At 33.1% G+C, this 25,313-nt stretch overlaps 1 protein-coding gene across 6 annotated transcripts in view; it reads right to left on the reverse strand.

The window, feature by feature from the left end:
* The window catches only part of mbc (dedicator of cytokinesis protein myoblast city), a 105,725-nt gene that overhangs the window by 24,460 nt on the left and 55,952 nt on the right, over positions 1–25,313 (reverse strand). For 3 of the 6 annotated variants that reach the window (XR_011950618.1, XM_072529308.1, XM_072529312.1), the window contains exons 12-22: positions 19,417–19,527; positions 17,337–17,492; positions 15,865–16,291; positions 14,552–14,997; positions 11,425–11,673; positions 10,645–10,981; positions 9,546–9,734; positions 8,325–8,528; positions 6,254–6,516; positions 3,192–3,286; positions 1,239–1,346 (exon numbers count right to left, since the gene is read on the reverse strand). Coding sequence is in view for 4 of the 6 variants with exons in the window: in XM_072529308.1 (XP_072385409.1) it covers positions 1,239–1,346; positions 3,192–3,286; positions 6,254–6,516; positions 8,325–8,528; positions 9,546–9,734; positions 10,645–10,981; positions 11,425–11,673; positions 14,552–14,997; positions 15,865–16,291; positions 17,337–17,492; positions 19,417–19,527 (2,585 nt within the window). In the remaining 2 variants the exon portion in view is untranslated. The remainder of the gene's footprint in view (positions 1–1,238; positions 1,347–3,191; positions 3,287–6,253; positions 6,517–8,324; positions 8,529–9,545; positions 9,735–10,644; positions 10,982–11,424; positions 11,674–14,551; positions 14,998–15,864; positions 16,292–17,336; positions 17,493–19,416; positions 19,528–25,313) is intronic. The other 3 variants (XR_011950619.1, XM_072529309.1, XM_072529310.1) reach the window with 2 other exon arrangements.

The following is a 25,313-nucleotide window of genomic DNA, read 5'->3' on the forward strand; positions in this document are numbered from 1 at the left end:
GGCGTACGACACAGTTTCTAGACAACATCTATGGAGATGTATGCGAGAGAAATGGGTTCTTGAGAAGTATGTAAGGCTCGTGAAGGATATAAATATGGCTCTTCACCGAGTCCTACCTGTTTAATCTAGCTGTAGATGTATTGACATAGGAGGTAAGGGAGGGAGTCCTTGGTCAATTCTTTGCTGATGACATCGTGTTAGTGGAGAAGAAGTTGTAGGGTTCGAGAAAGGCCACTTAAGAGGGAAGATTTAAGTTAGCAGTTCGAAAACGGAGTATATGTGGTTGGGAGGAACAGGAATGGTTGGGGACATCGAACTGCTTCGGGAAAAACTAGACAGCTAGGAGAATTCAAATACATTAGCTCATACATAACGGAAAATGAGACACTAGATCGAGAAATTGCCCACAGGATACCGACTGGTTGGTTAAATGGAAACAAATGAGCGAGGTACTCTGTGGAGTCCAGGAGATATCTTGCCATCTTTTATTGGAAAGGATACGGGCTACGTTAAGCCATGAACGCACGTATGATAGTTTCGCATCGTTAGCCGCTCGAGTAAGTTCGTCAACCAAATGTCCAACCTTGCTGTTCCCCTCGTCCTTGAGCAAAATTACTATCGCAACGACGAGTCATTAGTAGGGTAAAACTAACTTGTTTCACGACGGTCTAAAGACAGAGTAAAGGCGAAACGGACGAAGAAACTATCAATAGGTCAAATGTTTGTGACTTTGGAAATGTGAAATGTTTGTGACATAACGCGGGTACAGACGGCAAAACAAGTACTAGTGAGCCATGATATATGCTTAAACTACCCATAAACAAGTTGTTGGTTTTTATTAACAGCATAGGTCTTCTTAATTGAGATTGATGAAAAAACAAAAGTTTGTTATCAATTTTCATGATCAAGAGCCCGAGACAAATAATTTCTGTCCTTATTTAGGAAGAAGAAATGACCTGATACCATGTAATGACATTAAAAGTACTGAAGAGAAAACGGTATTGTATTAAATTTTTATTTAATCCAAATGTTTATTTAGATTATTCTTATTTAACGTTTTTCTCATTTCATAGTCATATCATTTTTGCTTCGGTAATTAACAATTAAATCTCAGGACCAGAATCAACATAAAAGTTCTTCTAAAATGAATTCATCAACTAAGCTTTTACTTTTAGACAAATCCTGCGTTGCAAGTATTATAACTACTGATTATCTCTAAGCACACTGCAGATACAAACCTATTAACCATAGGCGATGCGGCAAAATTAAAGTTTGCAGTAAAATTTCTTAAGGACGCCACTTGGCTTCGAGTTAAACTGGAAACCCGGCTGCGACTGCCAACGTTACTACATAAAAATTACCAAATAAAACAAAAGAAATTAAAAATAAATAAAAAGTTATTACAAAGCACAAAAAGAAAAAGCCCAGAGAATATCATAAAATAACAAAAAACATATATACAAGCAGTTACTACTTACTATACATAGAATACTTTTATTTTTTAAGAAAAAAAAAAAAATTTATCTATATATTATACTATATGAAAGTATTTTCTTATGATACTTCTATATTATCTCAATATATTTAATGACAATAAACAATTTGTATTGAAAATGTGATATTCGACGTCTCGATTTGCACCTGAGATTTATAAATAAGCCGCTATCGTCGGTGAAGCACGACATCTAGGATTTTCATAGGCGTGGGAAATGTTTTTAGAACAAGCAGTCAATTGTAAAATATTGTTATTCGTCGCCTGCTGTAAATAAAGTTTTATAACTAAATGTATTTGAAGCCATTCGGACATTCATTAAATATCCTTTGCCGGAGTTGTGACACAAAAATTTGAAAACAATCTACCAACACAATTATAAATTTGTTAGCTAAAATTGTCATCGAATGCCATAGTCTGTGGACTAGTACGCATTTCGATGCGCATCGCCCCGCCTCGAATTTTCCCATTGGCTCTTGACCTGGAAAGCCCTATTTATCGCTCGAACAGCGCATATTGGCGATTTTCAGGTCAGCCAGGACAGTTCCTCACGGACTCTCTGAGAGTTTAGTGCTCTCGGGGCTCTGCTTCCTGCATTTATTTTCCATACTCTGTGGCTGAGAATTGTTTCAACTTAACTTGGTGTTTTTATTTTCGACGAAGAAATTGTCATGTAAGAAATATCTTGCCTTTTTCAAGGCAAAACACCGAAGATAAATATTTTCCAAGTCCATAACCCGAAAATGGACTTAAGTAGAGGAGCTCTCGACAGTATATTCTAAACCCTCTACAGAGCACCCGGAGACAACAGAAGGTGGTTACACCCTTATTTGTTCCCCCGAGGTGACAAAATATATGCCTATGAAAAATATATACATAACTCCTCAAAAACAATATAATTATCTGAGAATCACTTGTCTAATTTACCACACATCTATAGGAAACCGTTAATTTTACCCCAAAACACTTGAACTAACAGCTTTAAATATTAAAAGCTATCTAATTGATGTCAAACAGCGCACTCGACGTGCGAAGATATTCTCAGAGGGTTTTTCATCCCGCATCACCTCCTCGTAATAGGGGTTCGTTCCTACGAAATGCAGAACTAAGCAAGACGTTGTGGGAAGCGCACCTACAATTTAGCGTTGAAATATTATTAATTCCCGGCCACCGCCGCAGAGTTTCTACTATGGCATTAAAAAAAGGATAAGTGGCGTTTGTTTTGAACTGATAATAATGTATGAGTTATGCCAATCAATTTTGTTCTTTTTCTTTACATTTATATACATTTCAATTTTTACGACTTCAATTAATTAAGCAGCTATTTCTAATATTTCCTGCAAAAACAGTCAACATATATAATCGATATAATACTTAACAATATATATCATTTCGATTTTATTGCTCTCCTCTAAAGCTTTTCTATTTACGTTGCTTTAGTTTATTCTGCAATAAATTCTGTGGGTAAGTTAAAGAAGCACCCATGTATATATTTATACAGTGACATTGGCGTTTCTTGAACTCACCAAAAAATTGTTCTTTTATTTTATACTCCGCTGTTGGGGTATCAAGATTGTAACCGAATTAGTTTCTTCTTAAAAGAAAAAATATAACAGTCAAAACAATAGTATTCCATGTTATTTTTTAACCCAAACACATTAAACGTGCAGCATATTATCATTATTGACGTTATACTCACTCAGGTGTTATAGTTATATCTGAAAGTCTGCTGTCACTAGTTATACTGTAGTGGCGTCTCATTTGTACTTCATTTTCTAATTTTACATCACAGTCCTACAAATAAGCATTATAGAATTATTAAAAACACATGAAATAAAAAAATACTAAAAACAATATAACACCGCATACAAATTAACCCGGTCAATAAATACAAAATTTCGCTGAAACCCAAAAAAAATAAAAGATGAAAATTTGGGAATTAAACCTGTCGTCAGGGAAGAAAATACGACTAAACCTCTAAAAGTAGAGGTTTCCCTTTAAAAGTAGAGTAACCCGTAGAAAAAAATGTTTCAAATAAAAAATGTAGCTGAGATAATTTTAAACAAAACTGTTTATTACCACTTTTGTGTACGAGCCGTTCTCTTAAAAACAACTCTTGAAGCGACCGGCGATTTTTAATGTCAGTTACGTGCGCGAAATCAATTTTAAATAAAATTTGTATCAACTTGACGGTAAAAATTCGATATTTGTTGATCATAGTGTCCTATTGACAAAAATCAAAATGCGTTTTAAATGTAAAAAGTGCAGCTCTCGTATGCAATTTTTGTATTTTGCCGCAAATGAAGTCAATTTCTACAAATCTGTTAAATAGATAAATAATTAAAATTGCGCAATATATTGTAGCGTTTTTATTATTGTTATTATTATATTATTATATTTTAAATAAAACGAGCGGTTCTAATTTATATAAATATATTTATTTATAAGTTTACAGCACGATTATATCTTATCAACTAACTTTAACTCATAGAAGGTATGCTTATATACAAAAGTTATTATGTACTAGAATATTCTGGCGTAGTTCACCTCTAATTCGTTCGAAGCGCCTCTAAGGCAGGCGCTATTTAAAATGCCATCGATTGTGTATTCGAGAATTATCCTTCTAAGAATTGTGACGCATACCAATACCATGCATCGGAGATGGGCTATTTCGTTACAATATATACATAATATATTTTATATATATCATATATTTTCTTTAATATGCTCTTAAATTTTCATTTCAAAAAATTAGTTTGGAAACAAATGCCACTGATTTTATTAAAATATAATCAGTTTTTGAACTTATTTGTAATAATTGAACTTTAATTAAAAATATTATGGCTACAAAAAAAGTAAAGCAAAAAAATGCTTTAGAAAAAGCATATTTTCAATTACTCGCCATTTAAATTTTTTTTTTCATTAAAAGACAACAGAACACAAATTTTTATCCTTACAAGTAATATTATAAAATTTTAAATATAAATATTTTATAAAAATTTTAGAATGTAAATTCAAAAGAGATTTAGAGAGAGAGAGAGAGAGAGAGAGAGAGAGAGAGAATTTAGAATTCTAAAAATTGAATGGAATGACGAAAAATATTTGTTGCTCTCAAAAAGTATACTAAACATATTTTTCTAAATTAATTCATAATTCATTTATATTAAAATTGAGGTTTTATTATACATTTTATGCCTTTTCGGCAAATTTTTATATTTGGTAATGGTCTCAAATTATCGATTAAAAAATTAATTAATTCAAAAATGTATGTGCGCGCGCATCCAACAGGTAATCCATATACGCAGTTACAAAAAGGGCTATATCTCAGAAACTACTGAAGGTATAAAAAATTGTTTAAGCAGATTTTTAGGTCATGACCAAAAGTCATGCCGATAATAGTTTTCTAAAAAAATTTTTTTTCATTATTTTACGAAATACAGCCTAAAGGTACGTTTTTACTGGGGATCTGTTCTGATCTGATCTGTTGCGATCATCGTTGAGCAATCGACGCTGAGCAATGATCGTTAAGCGATAATCGCAAGCGAAGTGTTTTTACTGAAGCGATGATTCGATTAGTGAGTTGTCCGTCGTCTAGCGAACAAGTGGTTTTTTTGCAGCGATGAGCGTATATAAAAGAAAACAGTTATTGTTAAAATACCTGCTGGCAGAAGAAATAGAGGACGAAGAAATGTTAAGTGTTCCAAGATTAGAAAAACATGCAATATTTAAAAGAAGACAAGAAGGTATGTACATCAAAATTTTTATAAACAACCATTTATTAGGAATTAATGTTAAGTTTCCACAGTTCTTCCGTTTGAATGAACTTCAGTTTGATTTTGTGTTGAAGTTTAGTAAAAGGGATATGAAAAAGTCGTCTACAAACTGTATTCCATATTCAATCTCCAGAAGGAATCTCTCAAATAAAAAACTCTCAAAATCACATAAACAAGCCATTATAATCGCTCAGCGTTTGCGACTGTGTCTGCTCTCGGACCAGTGGTCAACGATCGGCTCTAGCGACAGACGCTTTAGTCAAAACGGCGCTGTAACAGACCACACAAGCGGTACACCGCGATCATCGCTTAGCGACGATCGCTCAGCGATGATCGCAACAGCCGCTCCAGTAAAAACGTACCTTAATATAAAATATGAAAACTTAAGCATTTTTGTAAAATTTTTACAAAACGGGAGGTTCTTTAGGAATGTAAACTCTTTTTTTATTTAATAATAGACACTTTCATCTACCTATTCCCAAATTTTCATGATTGATTTATTTTTTTTTGGGTCATAGTGTTCTTTGATTGGGCTCACAGCTCGATGATAGCTCATTTATTGATTCTCATTGCAAGGAATAAAACGCTAGAAACGGAAAAATATTTGCAATATATTAATACGACAAATAATACGAACTAAAGCCTACATAAGTCCTTTATAAGTATGAAAATTGTGACGAAAGAACTTAAAAACAATTGGGATGAAAGAAGGGTAATAAAGAACCAATGTAATAAGAAACACACGTTCTTTTAAATGATGGAATTGTAACTACAAGGAGAAATTACAAATAATAAAAACAACGATTTAGGTTTATAAAACATAAGTCAAACTTAGTAAACAAGAGTAAATCACAATTTTGTCTCAGAAATGATTTCAATTAACATCTTAGGCTACTTGCAGTAGGTAACCTTTGCATGAGCACTCGCCGCTTATTGGGTTTAAGAATGATATAGTGATATATGTAATAGTTAAGAAAAATATACCTACCCTTTTTCCATATTTTTCCTCCACAGCCTCTTTCATCTGGGCAAAACATTCCTCTAATCTCTTCTGTAACGGTTTAAGATTTTCAGGAACCTTCTGCTTATGTATTTGTACGCAAAGATCCAAAAGCGGAATCTGATCCGCTATCAAATCTGTCAATTTTTCAATCAATATTTTATCTTCAGGATGATGAGTTGCGTAGTTAGAGGTAAAAAATACATCTTCGTAATTTTTAATTCCACCCATAACAGCAGCATCCAAAATACCTAAAAAAATATTTTCCCATCATACCCTATGTTAAGTACGGACCTGCTCGCGCACATCGTAGTTTAAACCCTACCAATTGTGCGACTGCGTCCCGATCCAACCCGATCGAACCGAACGCGCTCCATCGACAGAGGAATGCTTACGCCAAGATGAACGAAGAATGCCGACACCCCCGCTTCGATGAAGATACATTTAAATTATATTTAAGTTATTATTATACTGTTATAGTTTTTGTTCAATAAAACTACGTGTAATTCTCAAAATCGTTCACATACAAGCTCTTCCACCCTATGTATATTTTTTCTAATCAGAACTAAAATAATAAAACTGATTTGAACGCATTTTTCCAGGAGTATTCTTTTGAAACATTTTCTTAATGCAACATAAATAACGTGTTACTAGCATTCAGAATTAATTCTAATAAAAATTGTACCGTTCGTTACCCTGACCATAACCCAATCTAAAATTCTATAATGACACTTTATAGTCACAATTTGACTGGTCACTATTTTTTTGCTGTAATCCCAAAATATCTGTTTAATTCATAAATAAGTGTTTGTGCATTTTCATAAGTATATTCAATACCGTTACGCCGCTATCTTGTTCTTTGTGTGCCACGTTTGTTTTCAAGCATGTTAAAAAGCTGTTGGAATGCTTCTGGGTCGGTAGCTACATGAAACGATTTCCCTACCGTTTGACCTGTCCATTGTCTAATGTTACGCAGCTGGGACTGTAGTTGTTTTTTCCGACTCAGTATTTTCCTTTCATTTTCCCTGAATAATTAACCGGAGTAAGCGATATTTAGTTCCCCTTATTATATGACAGAAGTATTGGACCATTCTCATTTCCATGGTGTTGATCAATTCTCGCTTTTGAACTATATACTGTATAATGGCTTCGGCTTAGCCAATTAGCCAGTAGTCGCTCTTGATCTATTTAGATTTTGGACTTTTATTGTCCAGGCTTCACATCCATAAAGCAAAGCGGACCATTCGTAGCACTTTAACGCTCTTAGACAAGTGTTATATTAGGTACATAATACAGAAAACCAGTTAATGAAGCTTTTGCGTGTCAGTTCTATTCTGGTCGAAATTTCCTCGTCGTTCACTAGATATCTAGTGTTTCACTCTGTCCAGGGTTTTGTTGTCTTTGAGTTGATGGTTAAGCGCTTTTCATTGCATTCATTGTTTACTACGTTCAACAGAGTTTAAAGGTCTTGTAGATTCCCTGTCGTTATCATCTGCGTATCTGATGTTATTAACAATTTCATCACTGATTTCGGATCGTTTTAACATCGTCCCATAATACCTCCCTGTCTGAGCCTTACTAAAGTTTAATAGGAACTTTAGTTGAAACCTCCTGATTCACCTTAATGCAAGTTGTTTGACTGTAGAACTGATTTTTGAGCGATATGATGTCATACGTGTCTAGACCAAGTTTAAGCATTGAAGTTGTAATGTAGGAGGTACTCTATTAATCTAAAAAAGCCCTTACCCGAGTACCCATACCGCTTTTGAAGCCAAACTCCGCTATAATTATTACAAATCAGTCCACTTTTTGTGACATCAGTCTGTCTTGTAATGTTCTACTTTACTATTTTCCTTTAATCCCATTATATATTTGGAGTAATTTATCGCCTAATATTTATCAAGTGTCCATATCTTTTTTATAATTACAACTTGTTTTTTATACTTTAAATAAAGCCGCTTTTATTCTTTCGTGATATATTCTTAACCATTATTTTTGTTGACATTTCTGCTTTGATTTTTTTTATTTAACTACTTACCATATAATAATTGTAACTTACCATTTAATGTTAAACTCAGCGGGTTTATCTGCATATTTTTATCTTTATTGTAAAGTATTACATAATTCATCAGAGTTTTATTGGTTCTTTCCATTGTTTCTATGGCGTTTCTTAAGGGGGAAATTTCATGTAATTGAGTATGTTCTACAGGAAACCATCGCAAGATCCCAGGAAGAGGATATGTGGTAACTAAGTCTGTTCTCTCTGATAAAACAAATACACATGATTAATTATTGATCTATTTAAATTGGCAGTTAACAATTTTTCCATATAACTACTGGTTTTTCCCAGCAACAAAAAATCGAAGGTAAAAAAAAATCCAAACTATAATAAAGAAGACCAAGATACAAATCTGAAACAGCGGACTGGACTGAGTAATATGCAGTCTAGTTTGAGCCACCAATCTTCATTCCTTCAATAAGATGAATAGATATTAAATTACCAGATACGGTTAAAAAAAATAACAAATGAAACAAAAAAAAGAAGAATTTAAAAGAAAAGAATATAGTTTTTAAAATGAAATAACCAAAATAAAAAAGTTATATACGAAAACAAGAATCTGACTCAACAATACATCAATCTTACACCTAGAGCTTACACTTGTAGTTTAGGAGAGAGAAGAAAAATAGATAAAGATGAGATGAAGAGGAATATTGACTTTACGAGTATTCAGTGGTGTGTAGAGAGACTACAAGTACAGAAACTTATCAAGGTTTGAGGTCACAAAGTGATGTGTGTTTGTACGAGTTTTAAAAACGCATGGATCTTCTCAAAATTTGTGATAACTTATTGAAATCCACCATCGGGAAAAAACAAGGCAGATAAGAATATCAAAGACACGGTTTTTCAACATCTATTTTATATTTTATGATATTTTTATACAATAACAGCATCGGTGATTGCTATTAAAATAAAAATCACTTATTGTCATTAAAATAAAAATTAACACAAAATATGTATTAAATGTGGTGGATAAGAAATCACAGAAACATCACAGGAATAACATTTCACTAAAGCAAGTGAACACATTAAATGACTTTCCAATAAATAAGTGAAGGGGTGAAACCAATCCTTAACTCTATCATCTGTGACCACAGAATACTTCTAAGACGTGCACACAGACTGGTTAGTTAAGCTTTTCTCTTCAAATGAAAGCAATTTTTTTGAGTTTGAGGTGATAATGTCATCAATTTGACATTTTTAAAAAATATATAAACATACCTAACCAAAGATGGGCAAATTCATTTGTACTTTCAATCAGAGAATCCTTCCTGGTAAACGGTCTTGAAAATGTGAATTTTTGTATATTGTTCACTCTGTAGAATTTTACTATTTGATCCGAAATGGGCTTTCCTGAAAACCTTTGCTTTTTCTCATCCATAACGGGATCCACCTTATTTATTTGAATGTCTAAGCAGCATTAAGGAAAACTATATATAATATGAAAAATAAATATACAGAGTGGTAGGACGAAAAACCATGTTTGAAAACACCAGCGTTTTAAAATCCTTGCAATTCACTTGTTTTTCCCTTCGACAGTCAGCATAATTTGGTCTTACCGAAGATGTCAGATCGAAAAGCTTATTTTAACCACAAATTTAGTGCATATAATTTGACAATATGTCAGGGACAACAAAATAATAAAAACACGTTTATATACACAAAATACCAAGAATTTTCCTAATTTGGTCCTAATTTCTAATTTTTCCTAATACGAGGGTCATAAGGGCAATAAAAAAGCAGATCAAATGGCCAAACAAGGCTCATTAAAACCATTGGACCGAAACCCTTCTGCGGCGTTCCAAAGGCAGTTACAAGAACAGCTACAAGAAAGAGGGTAGCACATAAATCTCTGGAATGGTGGAGTAATTCACCAGGACAAAGACAAGCGAAACAGTTTATTATAGAACATTGTATGTCGAAAGCCATAGTAGGTCTGTTAACAGAGCACTGTAAGCTGAATAGGCAGTTGAAGCTGAAGGGATTGGCAGATGATGATCTATGCAGATTATATAACCTAGAGGAAGAAACAGCAGGGCACATTTTGTCAGTGCGATAGCCTGGCAAATGTGCGGTTCTTTACATTAGGCGAAGAAAAGCCACCGGTAAAGAGCTACATAGAAGGTTCGGCATAGGAGCTATTAGACCTTTTAAAAAGGGTCAAGCTAAAGAATGTAATCTAGGATAAGAGGACCACCATAGATCTGAAAAGGTCGCAGTGGAATAGACCAAATGCCCCCTCATTAAATCTATCTATCTATCTATCTAAATATATCAGTTAACATTTCCGTTCAATAAGATTTTTCAGCAAAAAGGATACATTGCTTATCAGATCCAATGATTTCTTCTCCGGGCTGCGTCAGTTTATTCAACAGTTCAGCTTTGGGAAACTCATTTAAAATCCTAGCATTAAAATCGGCCAATCTTTCGTACTCCTTGCCCCTGTAGATGAAAACTTTGTTTCTAAGAAACTGCGGAAATCCTTTACCGTAATACCCGACTCTGAAATACTCAGGCTCAGCCCGAGCTTTCTTCATTATGTCATCATAAAACACAGCCATTCTGGTATGGAGATCGCTAAGACGCTCGTAATCGAATGTCTCTTGTTCGTATTGCTCTGCTAATTCCTGGCACTTCTTTATTGCACATTCCCACATCTAAAACACAATTGTCAATAAAAATAAGTACGATTACAAAAATATAGTAGCAACACTTAAAGAATAATAAATAAAAAATAACAAAATTGATAATATTAAGAAAAATAAATTTCCGCAACGCTATTTGGGACCCGAAAAGCTCTTTTTGTACTAACATACTCTTTCAGTGGAACGAGACATGCTTTGAATATCACTGAGAGACAAGTTTGGAAAGTCTAGTTTCTTTTATGTTTTTAACGCCCCCTTATGGTTATTTATCTCCAGCAAATGCATATGTAGTCATTACCACCTACTGGATCGCTGCAGGAACCACCAAGAATAGTGGCGCTCACATTTTAAATATGTTGAATTGATGATAGAACTAATAGGTTATTAAAACAAGCAATTTATTTATATTGTGTGTTTAAGTATAAAACAAAACATCAAATGAAATATTATCTTACCTTTCCTTTACTATAATTTTCAATTATTCTATAATACAAATCTTCTTTAAGTTGTCTGTGCGTTTTGGCATTATTTTTATCACCTTTCAGTAACGAACTTAGAGGTTCGTCCGACCAATTCAAGAGTTTTGTGTGTAGTTCCAGTGTATATGCGGCTTCCGTAAAGTTATCACATTCTAAATGGAGATCATATAATTTGTTCAAATATCTTATATACATTTCTTTTTTGTTTATTTCTGAATAAAAATCCTAAAAGACAAAAAAAAACTCATTAACTGTGTTGAAGATGTTGTGATACAATGTGTAAAAAAAAACACAGGTTACTGAAAGACTCAAACAATTAATTCATTTCCCAGTTTCCAAACTTGCTGACCGAAGAACTTTTTGTCTATCAGAGATGAAACAAGAAAATTAATAATCACAAGGTAACGTGATCTGTACTAGAACTAGTGTTGCCCAAAATCGGTCTTGGTCTTGCAGTCTTGGTCTTGTTCTTGCGTTTTTGCAAGACCAAGACCAAGACCAAGACCGCCTAATTTTAGCAAGACCAAGACCAAGACTGACCATGCAAGATTTAAGCAAGAACAAGACTAAGCCTGCGAGACTCTTGCGTCTTGCAGTTAGGACTGAGTGTGGTTTTAGCGAGTATAGTAGTTCGGGTATATGCTTAAAGACTCTATGAGATGCAAAAAAATATGTAATAAAATTTGAAAAACTGGACTTATGCGAATTACAAAGAATACCATAAACATACATACCGAATTAAAATATTCATTAAAAAAACACATTTGACACGTGCTCAGAGGTCGTAATTACAATGTAAAAATAAAATATGTTGTACATTTTCCAGCAGACTTCTTCGCTCTGAAATTAATTGTACATATTTTGAGAATAGCCGCTCTCTAATCATAAAAATAATCTTCTTGCATTGCGACGCCGACAGTAATATCGTTTCGATATTTTTTAAAATATGTCACCCTAGCTAGTCAGGAGTAATCTAAATAAACAAATTTTATCGGCCTAAGGCTATAAATTGTTTCTGCTGAGTGGGCGATGAGATCATTCGGTTAAATAAAATTTGCTGAAAGAGTCAAAAGTAACGAGACAAATTAATAACAGATAATGTCGTCTACCATGTAAAAAAAATACCGAAGTAACGATATATAATTCTCGGTTTGTTATTAGATTTAGATACTTAGGGTATTGGATAGTAACGAATATAAATTATAGTAGTATAGTAGTTACTTTTTCGACATCACTTAACTTCATTCCCAATTGAGCTTTCCTTTGAGTCTAATGTAATAATTGTTTTTCATCTAATCCTTATTGTTCCCGGAGTGACAAGTTTACAATTTGACATGAGGGACAAAGATTCAAATAGTCGGAGTAATGAGCGTTGGAGTTATAGATCTAAAAGCCCTAAAAGCAAATTTGATGAGATTTTCGAAATAATTTATGCATCCCAAATTGCTTTGTGTAAATTGTGCCTACATAGGAAGGTTGAAATGAAAATGAACACCAGAAACACGTCAGGTTTAAAGAAGCATCTAATATCTTTTCACAAAAAGGAATTACAAATATTTCTTCCTGAAAAACCAAAATTCAGTGGAGATATTACAAGCTTTTTAATAACCGCTAGAAAAAGTGGAGATGTAAAAAATATACTTATTACCTTATTACCAATTACATGTATTATCTACCTACTATTTTAGTTTGGTAAATTAATGTATTTATTAAGTATGTATCTCCTTAATTTAAATCAACTTCTTTTGATTATCATTGCTTTTTTACCTATTCTTGATTTTTTCTTTATTCTTTATTTTTTATTTAACTATAAGTTAGTTTTTTATATAAAAGTAGAAATAAGATTGGTTAAAACATTTATTTTGCTTTACTAAGTGGATTATAGTTTGTTATCTGATCACCTAAAAAATCTGTGCCCTTGATACATATATGTGGATTTTTTGCCCATCATGTCCATTAATCCCTTTCTAGGCTGATAATATTCTTTAAAGTACAGGCATGCTGATGTCATTAATTTGTTTTTTTTTTGTGTTTTAACCAGTGGCGCACCGAGGGGGGGTTTTGGGGGTTAAACCCCCCCCCCAGGACCCTATTCCGCCACTGTTACTTACACATTTTAAGGACTCAAAATGGAGGTAACCTCATAAAAAACTCTTTTTGGTGACGAACCAAAACCCCCCCAGAGATAAATTCTAGGTGCCCTACTGGTTTTTACCACGTTTTAGCACATGTAAGCGTAGTAAATGCAAACGTTTATTAAGAAACAGATTGACTTCCGTGGGGCATGGTAGATAGATGAGTTAATTAGAGCATAGGCACAGATCGCTTAGATCGTGGCTTCAAACCCCATCCGATGTCAGTTGTTTAGACATTTATTAATTTGGTTTCTTCTTTATTATTCTTCTTCTTCTTCATGTGCCGAGCTCGACTGTCTAGCGTTGGCTATCAAATTGGCTATAGTAATTTTGTTGACGGCAGCTCGGAAAAGAGATGCAGAGGATCTGTTAAACCAATCTCTCAGATTTCTAAGCCATGACGTTCTTCTTCGACCTTTATTATGGCTTTATTATGGCTATGTTAATTCAAGCTTAAAATGTACTTACTCTGTTACGTTTTTCTAAGATCTAAAGTAACGTTTAATAAATAGCAATAGGCTAATAGGTAACTGCAAGACTTGCAAGACTCTTGCTGTAAGACCAAGACCAAGACCAAGACCGGAAGTGCAATACCAAGACCAAGACCAAGACCAGGTGCATTGCCGCAAGACCAAGACCAAGACTGTCTAAGTCTCGTCTTGTTCTTGCATTTGGGCAACACTAACTAGAACAACTACTTTAAAACTTTAAAAAAGAATTGTGATTGCTAACCGCCATCTATAATAGTATACTGAGTAGTTCACACAAATAATAATCTACGAAGAATCTGATGAAGAGTGGTCACTGAATAACCTCTTACTGTTTCGCTGAAGAAGATTCTGTATTAAAATATGTAAGCTGTTTTAAACTCTATTACCAGTAAATGAAAGCCTATAGCTGTAATATAATAAATGGAACTTTTGAAAACTTTAACAATGGTAGTTCATAGTGAATAGGTCTCTACTTACCAATAGATTAACTGTACAACTCATAGTATTTTCCTTATTTTCATCAGTAATAATATTCCTATATTCTAGCAAACTCTCCATCAGCCTCGAAACGATCTTAACAAATTTAACCCCCTCCTCGTTCATAGTGGTATGTTTTGAACACAGATCAACCATGATATCGTGAAACATCTTCTTATACTCGTGGTCTCCCTTACCTCCTTCGAATAGTGCGTCCAGTTTGACGATCATTTCGTTCTCGAAGTCTGAAAAGTTTGCCTTTATATGGGAGGAATCTCGCTTGGTGTCTCCGTAGCTTTCGACGGCGTATCTCGAGGAGTAGAACTCGCATTGCATCATGTCGAAGAATATCTGGATAGTGGCTTGACGAAGTTCCGGTTCAGGTATGAGGGTCATTTCTAAAATGAGTCCTACTAGGGATGGTACAAATTGAACTTTATTTTGACCTAGAAGAAACGAAGATAATTGTTATAATTCTACAGCTTTTTCAACAAAATTCAAGGTTTATAAATAAAAAAAATAATTACTTCCTTCTGAATATATTTTTGGGCTTGTCTTTAACTATTTGCACCCGAACTGCTTTGCTTGATCAACATCGACAAACCATGTAGCGCATTGTACGTCATATAAGCAAGATCTGGTTTGTTGGAAGGTGTAAAATAAGAGTCTAATGCATTTTCGCTTTTTTTCCTTTCGTTTTTTGCAGCTGTATGCGTTAGGACATTGTAATGCAGAAAGAACACTTGTTGTAAGGTTACGGCTAGAATACGCTATTTCAAAAGATATCATTAACAAGCTGTACTAATGGTTCTTCTGTCGAAATAAAAATCCACTGAAAAACATAACTCTCTGACCCAAAGCGGCCAAAACTGTTAGATAAACTATTTCGCATTTTTCCTCTACCTTGCCTATTTGCTCTTTTGAATTGCCATATGTAGTGATATACCGAAGTTTTATTAGATATCGCTATAAGATGTAGAAATGTCCTTCTTCGTAACAACTGTCTGAAAAATCGCAACTGTTTGGATTTCTAGATTGGACTACTTTTTCTGTTTATCGGTTATCATTAGGCATTATACGTAGATCAATCTGGAAACTAGAATAGTAACAGTGTGTAACGTAACCGTAGTAACAATAGCTACTACAATAGTAACAATGAAACAGCCACTATATGAAAAACAGATTGACCTCAGCTGTGCGATAGACGATGACAGGGAATACTGCAGACTTTTTCATTACCTGGGATATCTGCAAGATATGTTGCAACTACGCATCGGAAAACATATATATACTACATATTATTTAAATCTTACCTAAGTTAAACCACATGGACTTGATTTCAAAACCCATTTCTACTCTCATGTCCTTGAAAAGATCCAATATGCGAATCCTTTTATTCAGGGAGAAGTTATCCAACTGTAGAGCTTCTTGGGTCATGAAGGCTATGGCACAATGGAAAAAATTGTTCCAGGCGTCGTGTTCAAATTTTTGGAAAAAACAATCTCTAATAGTATGAGAAAAAAAGCGTAACGACTTGAGAATTATACTATTCTGCAACATGATCATATCGCACCAATCCTTAGGAAAGACGGAATTACTGACTAGTTCTTTGAAGACCACCAGGATTTCCATTAGGAAGTCAAGAATATCGAAGCTGGTGGAGAAACTGTTTATGTAATTGTTGTAGTGGTCACTGGTCATTTGTCTAAAGATGTCGATCATCACAGCGACTAAATTGCTCTAAAATACACAAACATTAAAATTAAAATGAGAAATATGATAAGAAGATACAGCAAACGCGAATTATAGTGTAAAGCTTCGTCGCACAATCGTTTGCTGTATGTTCTCAAAATTTCTAACAATAAACAGGAATATTTGATGGAACAAATTTCGGTTGATAATGGACAGCATAATAATAATGATAGCATTCCAGTTATCAGATGTTCAAGATTTGTCATTTTGTTGGTTGGTGACCATACAGAAGAAAGTTAAAAAAATAATAATCTACGGAATACGGCGCAAGACGTGTACTGACAGTCGACTTTTGTACAGGAAAGAAAGAAGAGGGGTTTGAGACAGATCAATCAGAGCGAGGTGCGAGAGAGATGGCATTTAGTTTTATTTTCTCTTTCTCTCTCTGTTGCGATACTCGTCACGCGCTCAGAGTACGAATGCTGCCTCTAGGCCTCTATATTAGCTCACTAAGACTGTAATATAAAATAAAGAGAAGAGAAAAGTTGGATGAATGATAATATACTGCAACTCATGGAAGTAAGAAGAAAATCTAAGAATAACAAAAGAATGTATAAAAATATTCAGAGACAAATAAGAACCGAAATACGAAAGGCCAAAGAAAATTGGTTAAAAACACAGTGTGAAGAGATAGAGTTGGAATAAAAACACGATTCATTTAATATGTATAAAAAGGTAAAATAAGCAGCTGGTCTTCAAAAATCCAACACAGCTAGCAAACTGCGAGATCAACAGGGGAACATCATCACAGATAAAAATTAAGAAACATGCATATGGACCAAATATATACAAGAACTCTTTGATGATAATAGGTCCGAACAACCTATTATCCAACCTCCGAGTTAATGAATAGAATCACAGAAGTGAATCAGAGATATGGACTTTCACTGAACGTTAAAAAAACAAAATGTAGGAACTTCTCTCTAAGAAGGAACAGCAAAATACAGATTGAAATGATGGTCGCCAACATCCGAAAAGAATAGGCACTACAAGAAGAAGAACCCTGCAATACTTAATTTGCACTAATACTTACCGCGTGTGGATTATCTTTTTCCATTTTTATATGACTCTGTACGACAGTCCTCAAAGATGATTGAATAATCTCAGACATGTCATTAAACGTCGGACCTACATCTTTCCGAAACAACAACTCCATAATATCGCTCATATTTTTTATACACCACTCGACCTAGATATTAAAAATTGAAAAAATATTAAAAGGGATAATATGGTACACATATACACATAGAACATGAAAATATGTAAACAGAAAGCTTCCATGAAAAATTAACGAAAGAAATACGAAAATATTATGTACAGAAATTACTAAAAAATGAATTTTGTTAATTTTCCATGGACTGATTGGAAAATGAGTGCTTATTTTGTTATATACGGATAAATATAATATTTGTATTTAACTTATATTTACTACTTGTAGTACATTTTTTTAAAATTATGAAAAATAGGAAAACATAAAAATCTAGATTTTTATTTATATAACATTTTTAAATCAGTGAATGATACTATTGTAACATCTGTTTAGCAAACTATAGTTAACTATATATAACGCATAAAAGATATTGAAATTAAAAAAAGTGACAAAATAATCATGTTGTATAGAAAAAATATAAAGTATATATGTATTTAGCATAATTTTAACAATGAATTAATTATTAACTAAAAAACGTGTTACAAATAAAAAATAAATTTATATTATAGAACATTGCGTTGGTTTTAAAATTGTTGCCAGTAAAAAAACTTTTTTGGATTTGGTGGTTTGTGTTTTCATCCATGATTATTTTTATTTCCAGATGATATACCTCCAAAACTTTTGATCTATTACCTTTATTATCACTATGTGTGCATTCTTTTACTTTTATTATCATGTTGTCCAGTATTAACTGTGATATATGGAAACAACGTAATATATTTGTCTAATACCCAGTTCATGTGCTATGGGTTGTTATTTCATTTTACGTTGTCATAGTTACCTTTTCAAAGGTAAATTGAAAAGCATTAAATTTAATACCAATAAATTTACTTTAAAATTACAAAATGTGCGTTGTTTTGTATTACAGACTGTATTTACCAGTATATAGCAATTTCTAAAGCGACTAAACCAGAAAATTGCATATATATGGCATAAAATACATCTCTAACTGTAACAGTAAGTTGATAAAAGCTTTTAAGTTAATAAAATTGTAGAATTCACCAGGTCTAGGGTTATCGTTATATTTTATGGTTGATGGTTTATGGGAGAGGTGGCCTACACTAAGATCTAAGCCGACTCTGCTATCCCTTAGAATATAATCTCTTAAAACACTTCCGAAATCAGAGCTAGGCACTGACAGAGAACATGGAAAAACGTTTTGTCCTCTCCATCACTTAAGTAACAATTTGGAACGTCCACCAATCCCTGTATACGTAGATGAAACAAATCGTCCAACAATCCCTGTATACGTAGATGCCATCTATGGTCAGTGAGTATACTGATCGTTAGGAAACACCTATGGTTAAATAGAGAGAGTTACGATCTGATACTTTTGGAAGTTACCGAGAGGTGGGGAATAATCTGCTGTATAGGCCTAGAACCTCTTCTATAGAAACCCTCTTAGACTACTCGGTTCATGAATGAAGCCACTTTCATGTTTAAATCGGGTCACAGAAGCAGAGTGGACAAGCTGTGTCTTTAAAGACATCAGCTCGTTCATTCCTTTCTACACCGAAATGTCCTGGCACCCACATTAAATTGACCTTGTTGGTCATTTCAATCGCGTTAAACTTCCTACTATGGATGTTTCCAAGGTTCTTCCAAGATCGCATATTTTCACACATTTTATTTTATCGACATATTTTCATCCCTATAAGTTATGATTTAATTTATGATCAATCTGTGGTACATGCAGGCTATCACAAAATAGAACAGAGAACTATCCTAGTTCTGTCGCTTACCTTCCTAGTGTTTGCAGTTTTATAATGCTAAATACAAATATACCCATCATTGATATGTAAGGTTAAACTGATTTTTAAGATGGTAAAGCAAAATTGTCACAAAAAGATTAGTCATGATACAGAAATTGAAAATTTGTAACTATTTTCTAAATAAAGTTCACCTCTTCTGGATATCCGACATGTTGGTTGACGCAATGTTCCGTTGTACCAAGCAGCTGAGCCACCTTGGCCACCGATCTGTTTTGCCTCCTTCCGTCTTGTCTCGTTACACCCTATAATATACCCATTGCACCACTAAACTAACAAACAGTACGCAAAAAACAACTAACAGATAATAATAGAGGTTAGCACAAATAGTTTTGTCATACTAAATTAGACAGTTTTCTTGTTGACAAAAAACGATTCATGTGTTATAACAATGGGAGGAGTAAAATATTTAGGTTTAAAGATAAAATATAACAATAACTTTTGTTTTCAACACTTCCACAAAATTTATTATTATTAATTATCACTACAGCTGTTTCGGTAGAGTGCGTTTCTCAAGTTATGTATTTTTACAAGTGTGTCTACACTTTATAGTCTTTAACTGCATAATTTGAGGAGGGTAGAGCTGTTTGTCCCAAGTTGCCTCAAGTTGGTATTTATTTTGAATATGGAGAATTTGAAATTGGTTATTAAAAGAATGAATATGATCTAGAAGGTGAAGTGCATATGTACAATCTGTTTTTCTATTATTAAAAGTCCTTTTGTGTTCTGCTATACGTTGTTAAATATTCTACCAGTTTGACCGATGTAAGTTTTTGGGCAGTCACCACATGTAAGTTTGTATACACCAACCAAATATACTTCAATTTCTTCCATTCCTAGCTTTCTGAAGCTCTTTATCATGTTGTTTCAATGAAATCTACTTCTTTAGGTGCTCTAGATTTATTTTTGTTAAATTTATGTTAACCCAGTATTATTACATTCACTGCGTTCTCCAACCTTCATTAATTGATCTTATTTCGTTATTGTCCATTCAGTGAGGAGTAAGTCTTTATATAGTAATAATTTTATATGTTTAAACTTGAATTTTTCGTCCAATTTTTATATTTCATTAGAAGTGTATAATCAGAGTTTTCTTGGTTTGTTTTGATTCATTGCTGTTTTCTTATATTTTATTTTGATTCCGTCTAGTAACATAAGCACCTTAGATCTTTTCTGGACATATTTCTGATTACTGTATCTATAAATCAGGTGATATATATTTTAAAATATGACAGTAAGACAAGTTTATATCCGAAATATAGTACACACATTTATTTCTTTATGAGAAAATTATCTTCAAAGAGCGTTCTACAACAATTTTTTTATCAAGGATTGTAATCTTTCGCGGCTGGTGTTTTGTAAAGGTACATTATTATCGCGATTTATCTGCCGTGTTCCGGAATTATTTGTTCCTGACCTTTTGTCTGCAATTATGACGTAACGTAACATTGTATCGATTCCATTACCCACTTATGGTTTCCCTTGAGTATCTGTGTCATGCATAAACTTCGTGTGCCTCCCGGGCTTGTCGTTTAGTCCAAATCGGTATTAAAATTTTCGGTGCGATTAGAGTGATGTTTTGTATTTCGTCATATCCTGCTAATATGTAAATTGTTATATATACGATGTTGCAAAATATCTAACGACGTTGCTAAAACTATCCATTGGTCAGTCTGAAACTTTTCTTTTGCTTACGATGATGATTTGAATTATTGTTCAAATAAAGGTCCATATGCATTGGTTTTCGGTATACTTATTGCCCTAGTTTTCCGATCGTTTTTCGTTCTCCTAAACCATCTAAAATGCAATATGCTGTTCTCTATTTCCATGTTGAGCTGGACCTTATGGCTTAGGGAATTTTTCAAATAGAAGAAATTTATATGTTGAAACTCTCCATTGCTCCAGATAAAAAAAGTGTCAACATAACGGAACCAACATAATGGCTTTTTATGTGTGAATTCTAAGCCTCGTTGTTCGATTTTTTGTATGAAAATTTTTGTAATAACCGGCCTCAACCAACTTCCCATTACCACCCCATCAATATGTCCGTAAAATGTGCCACATCACTGGAAATATGTTGTGATAAGATAGTGACAAAAACCTGGGAACTGCTGAGTAATGCATTGTAATGTCTCACCAACTGGCCTCATAATAAACAATGAAACTATGTGAAAAGTAACCAAAGTATCATTGGTTTCTGGTGTGAAAACTTTTATTTTCTCGAAAAAATGTGTAGAATTTCTGACGAAGTTTCTGATTGGCCAATGGATGGTTTTAGACGTCCTTAGATATATGTACGATAATCTACATCTAAACGGGATATGGGACACTCAACGCCGCCAAATACAAAACTCTTCTTACCGACACCGAAAATTTCAATACCGGTTCGGACCAACTAACAGAATCCAGGAGGTACAAAATGGTTAAGTAGATCGCTGTTACTCGAGGAAAATCATAAGTGGTTGACGGGCGAATTGCAGACGAAATGTCAAGAACAAACAATTTCGAAACACGGGCTATAAACTTCAACAACAATGTAGTTATTATGGTTGACTGTTCAGATTATTTTAGTACCATTTTTATCAGTTCCATTTAAAGATAAATACTAGGAACTACATGTTTATCATTAGTATTCAAAATTAATGTTTTTTGTCAACAATTGAAACCTTAATATTTCAAGAAAATACTGCTACAAGAAAAAATATCCACACCAATAGAAAAATGAAAAAAGTGGTAAATCAAATAATTTACTTATTTATAATAAGTTGTGTAGATGTCGTAGTAATGTGGATACATATAATATAGTACTCAAAAAAATTAGAGAAATCTGTATTAAAAATTAAATAGTTTCGAAATTCAAAGTATGACTCATACTGCACTTTAAAGTGAAGCCGAAACCCTTTTTAATGATATATTTACTTACTCTTAAACACTTCATAGTAAGATGTAAATATGTCGTCCTAGTTCTTTTGAAACGAGTTTTAATTAATTTGACTTTTAAAAAATGAGTGAAACATTGAGTCCTAATAATATTGGCTGAAATTTTGAAATGATGACGGTGAAGATGTCACGTGTTATGTCAAATGTCACGTATTATGACAAATATCACGTATTAAGTTACGTTTTATGTTAAATGTCACGTGGTATGTCACGTTTTATGTCAAATATCACATTTTATGTCAAATACCACATATTATGTCACGTTTTATATCAAATGTTACGTCGCGTGACATAATATGTGAAACTTGACATAAAACGTGACATTATACGTGATATGTGACATAAAACGTAAAATTTAACATAAAACGTGACATTTGACATAAAATTTAACATAATATGTGATCTTTAACATAATACATAACATTTGACATAAAACGTGACATCGGCGCCCCGATCAAGAATTAATTGATGCGGAGTTGAAGGTCAAAGTAAGCTGAAGTGGCTTACTATCTACTAATGTCTAGTGGCAAAAAAGTTTAACAGTAAAGACATTTTTTTAAAGTTATCCATTACATTTGCAAACAGCCATGAAGAATATTTAAAGACTGAAAAGTTGTAGCGTAGTTTCTGCAGTCTGTATATTCAAGTAAGATAGTTCAAATAAATAAAAGTGAATATAATTAAACCGTGCGTTTGATTTTAATATTACAATGTAAATATTGATTTAACGTAATATAATTATTTTAATGAATAACGTGTCTTGTTAAGATATTTGTTTTTGATACGTATTTTTTGGTCATAGTGAAATAAAGTATGTTCCTCGGTTAGTTAGAAGGAAAATTCGCTCTATTGGTCCTTCCTCATTAGTATATAATTTCCATTCTGACCTTGGAGACTATAAATCCAAACTGAAACTGTCCTATTAAAGTGCATAGTAGATGTAAGGTAAGCTCACGTTATTTGTGCTTCTGATTTCCTACAAGATTTTTCTGCTACCAAAAATTTTGTCATAACCGAGTAGTGAAGTTTTCCATGTACATGTGTATGCGCTAAATGGATATAACTGACATTAGGAACAGTTTATTACCTTTCCTGACAGTCAACAAATTCTGAGTTCATCAGTATGATTCATTCATTAAATTTCTGTCCAATTATTATCAAAAAATATTTTTGAAATTGTTTAATATTAAAATAATTACATTGATACGGATTTGTACCTAACAAATATATTATTAAACAGTAAATAAATGTCTCTAATTAATTTGAGATTACTAAAAACTATTAATAAATATCAAATATTGAATATTTTAATATTGGTACTATTTTATTTGTGTAATTAATAAAGTATTATCAAAACACAATTATTTTAAACAGTTCAATAATTTAGAAAAAAACCTTAAAAATATTACTAAATCTCGCACACTATCTACTCATGCAATGTGTAGTGTAGTTAATTCTACTTAAAGTGCTCCAAAGAGGGATGTTTACCATTACAGATATTTAACAAATAAGGGTACACAAAAGGAGTGAGACAGTAACTGAAAACAAACAAAATTGATAAATATAAACTTCGACATTAAGCAATAAAATCTCCCAAGATATCCTTGGTATACAAAAAAAGCAACTTCAAGAATTGGTCAAACGAAAATTCAAGTTAGGTAAATTAAAAATGAACTATTCCAAAAAAACAGTTAAATTTTATAATCCGCCTCTGTTTCTATTGCTATCTGAAATGTTCCAGACAAATGAAAGTGTACTAACAGACAGTAATCAATTTTCTCAAATTTCGCCCCCTCGATATTCTTCTATGATCACGATTCTATCTTCGTATTTTGAAGTGATAAATATTTTTATACTCGCAAAAGGTACCACCAATATCCTATAGAATATTTTTATAGTCGATTAAGTTCAAATTCCTTTTCTATCAGACTAACCAACTCCATATTCTCACTGCATCGGCCCATGCTTTCTTTAGTAACTGATGGTAACATTTCACATCAAAAACTTCAATATTTTTTATGTTATTTTGTTTGAGAATTCAGGCCTCTATTCCATATACTGGAATAGAAATACGTAGCATCTCAACAGTCTTATCAACGTCTTAACACTATTTATATTGTAAATATCTACTAGCAAAAATATCTTCTTCTTCCTCTTTATAAGCAATTCTGCTTGTTCATTGGCAGATTAATACCTCTATGGAAGGTTGTCACTCCAACTTTTGCGTGGTCGTCCCATACTTCTTCTGCCGATTGGTGAATTATCTCTTCCTATTTTGACGACACAGGTCTCCCCCATTCTGCTTATATGGTTATTCCATTCTTTTTTCTATTTAGTCTTCATTCGTTTATACACTGTACATTACATTTTCTTCTAATGTCTTCACTTCCCTTTCGATCTCTCAGCGAATTTCCTGCAATTCTTCTCAGTACTCTCATCTCTGCCGTTTCCAGTAGCCTTTGTGTTGTGGCTGTGTCGGGTCTTGTTTCTGAGGCATATGTCATTGTTGGTCTTACACTGGCTTTATAAATCCTTGACTTCATCTCAGTGATAATGTGTCTGTTTCGCCATATAATGTTATTAAGGATCCTGCCAGTCTATTTGCTTTTTGTACTTGATATCTCACTTCTTTTTCCAGGTCTTCATAGCTGGACAGTGTAATTCCAAGATATTTTATTTCCATTACTTTTTCAATGCTGATGCCATCAATTTCTATTTTAAATCTGGTTGGTTCTTGATTACTATTGTTTCAGTTTTCTCAGATGAGATTGTCCTATTAAATTCTTTTGCTATAATGTTAAATCTGTGGACCAGTCTTTGCAGACTATCTTCATCTTGGGCTATCAATATTGCGTCGTCTGCGTAACAGTATTTTTACTTCTTTGTTTCCCATTCTTTATTGTCTTCCTTTGTTAACGCTTTTGATGATTTCGTCCATGCTTAAGATCATTATCAATGAGTCCCCTCACCTAGGAGACTTCCGTTTTGTTGTTTTGGTAGATGTTTTCAATAGTTTTTATAATATTTAGGAGAAATTCTCTATTATACAGAAGATGGATTACATCTTTGAGTCTTAATCTGTCAAATGCTT

This window comes from Diabrotica undecimpunctata, chromosome 4 (genome assembly GCF_040954645.1).
Source record: "Diabrotica undecimpunctata isolate CICGRU chromosome 4, icDiaUnde3, whole genome shotgun sequence".
In the NCBI taxonomy this organism is placed as follows: Eukaryota; Metazoa; Arthropoda; class Insecta; order Coleoptera; family Chrysomelidae; genus Diabrotica; species Diabrotica undecimpunctata.